General features: G+C 44.5%; 1 protein-coding gene across 1 annotated transcript; it reads left to right on the forward strand.

The window, feature by feature from the left end:
• Nucleotides 1–769: 769 nt before the first annotated feature.
• On the forward strand, nt 770–1,646 carry GNI_202810 (hypothetical protein; the record flags this gene model as incomplete). Its single annotated transcript, XM_011135459.1, has 2 exons — nt 770–1,477; nt 1,623–1,646. 2 exons carry the CDS (start codon nt 770–772, stop codon nt 1,644–1,646), a joined length of 732 nt encoding a protein of 243 aa, XP_011133761.1.
• Nucleotides 1,647–1,807: the final 161 nt, after the last annotated feature.

Raw genomic sequence — 1,807 nt, forward strand, 5'->3', positions numbered from 1 at the left:
GGCCATGCACCACCACCCATAGAATTTAGAAAAATCTTTTAGTTTGTCAATCATAACTATGTCCGGACCTGGTAAAATTTCACGCGTTGAGTCGAATTAAGCCGCAAGCTCCACTCCTGGTGGTGCCTGTTAGCTCATCTGAGCTCTCGTCAACATTCATCAACTTGACGATACTTGTTATTTATTTTGCTCAACATGGTGATTTAAGGACTTGACGATAGTTATTCGGCTAAAACTGGTGTCATTTCAACCAGTGTACGGTATCAAAGAATGACACCAGGATATATTGTGAATAGAAAATCGTTGACAAAATGATGTTCAAGTCGAACTATAACAAAGTGACGAAGTGAATGTAATGTTATTGACTGTACAGCGAATAGGCCATGCAATACTGCAATCCGTTGCCATTGGACCTATAACGGTCAACCAAAGAACACATGATGTCTACGGCTCGTGCTTTTGTAGGGCCGGTAAGCCGTGACAACTAATTCATTGGTCTTCCTGGAGGCCAAGACAAACTTCCTTTACGTTTGGATACGAAGTACCCTATTAAGTACACAATACATTACAGTCAAGTCGGTTAATTATCAAGTCGGTCTGTTATCAAATGTACCGAAATTCTATACACGATGTGTGCGTGTGTGCTGTCCCAAGGGAGACAGTCTCCACACGCACTTAATTGCAAACCAGAAATTTTTAACCATAATTTTGAGTTCAACCTTACGTTTTCGAATAAAACGATTTTGCATATCCAATAAAATTGCAACAAATGCCAAGCGAGTCGAAGTTTAGCGTACGGGGATCTACAAGCAGCAAGACTAAGAAAGTGGCCTCCGATCGAGATGAGGAGCTGAAAGCACTTTTGAAGGCGTCTAACGAGCTGCAGGAGAAGATTGCTAGTATACTTGATGCAAGGGCGGCAGACGACAAGTTACCCAAGGATGAGGTCAAGGAAGCGAATCCTGACTCGAGCGATTCCAGCAGCTCGTCGGATGAGGACAATTCATCGGAGTCTGGTATGTCTTCCGGCGCATATTCAAGGAAGTCGTCAACCAGTTCGCTTCAGTCCAACAGACACCGACTGGCCCTGTTACGTGAGGCAAAACAACCGAGAACCTACATCGATCATCACATGACCAGAAGGCTCATCAAGGAGCTGAACATCAAAGAGTCATTCAATCCTAGGCATGAGAAGGCCTACGATGATCAATTGGACCTATTAGAGCGTCTCACACGTGCGAAAGGATTCGAAGTCAATCTGTTACCCCAGGTGATCACAAGTGTCGCGGACGACAACGTACTCTACCGCATAAACAAATATGAATTACATCACATCCACGAGTGGTCGAAGTTTAGAGATCGTTTGGCCAAGAAACTATATCCATACAGCAATGAGATCGATATAGTGGCTCAAAGTCTGAGTGAGCCCGAGGACCGCGAAGATGCAGAAGACCTCGTGATGTGGTTTGAGAAGACGGTACAGCGTTACCACATGCTAAGAAGGAGATGGAAACATCCAAATGCATTTCACAATCACCAACTAAAGCAAGCCTTGCTGAACAAGTTATGCGCACCTCTTCAAGCTGAAGCCATGAGATCGGACTGGCGTCAATGGGACCTAGATCGCTTTATCCAATTTGTACTAAAGTGTAACGATGACCTAGCAAGACGTCAACGCCGAAGAGGTCCAAAAATTGGATTGGTTGCTGCTGTACCAGTCAGAGATATGCCGATGCAAGTTGGAAATAATACTGTGCGTTCATCAGTGAGAAGCGCCATCAGTCGGTTCAACCAACATGATCCGAAT

The sequence above is a fragment of the Gregarina niphandrodes genome, assembly GCF_000223845.1.
Source record: "Gregarina niphandrodes unplaced genomic scaffold scaffold00114, whole genome shotgun sequence".
In the NCBI taxonomy this organism is placed as follows: Eukaryota; Apicomplexa; class Conoidasida; order Eugregarinorida; family Gregarinidae; genus Gregarina; species Gregarina niphandrodes.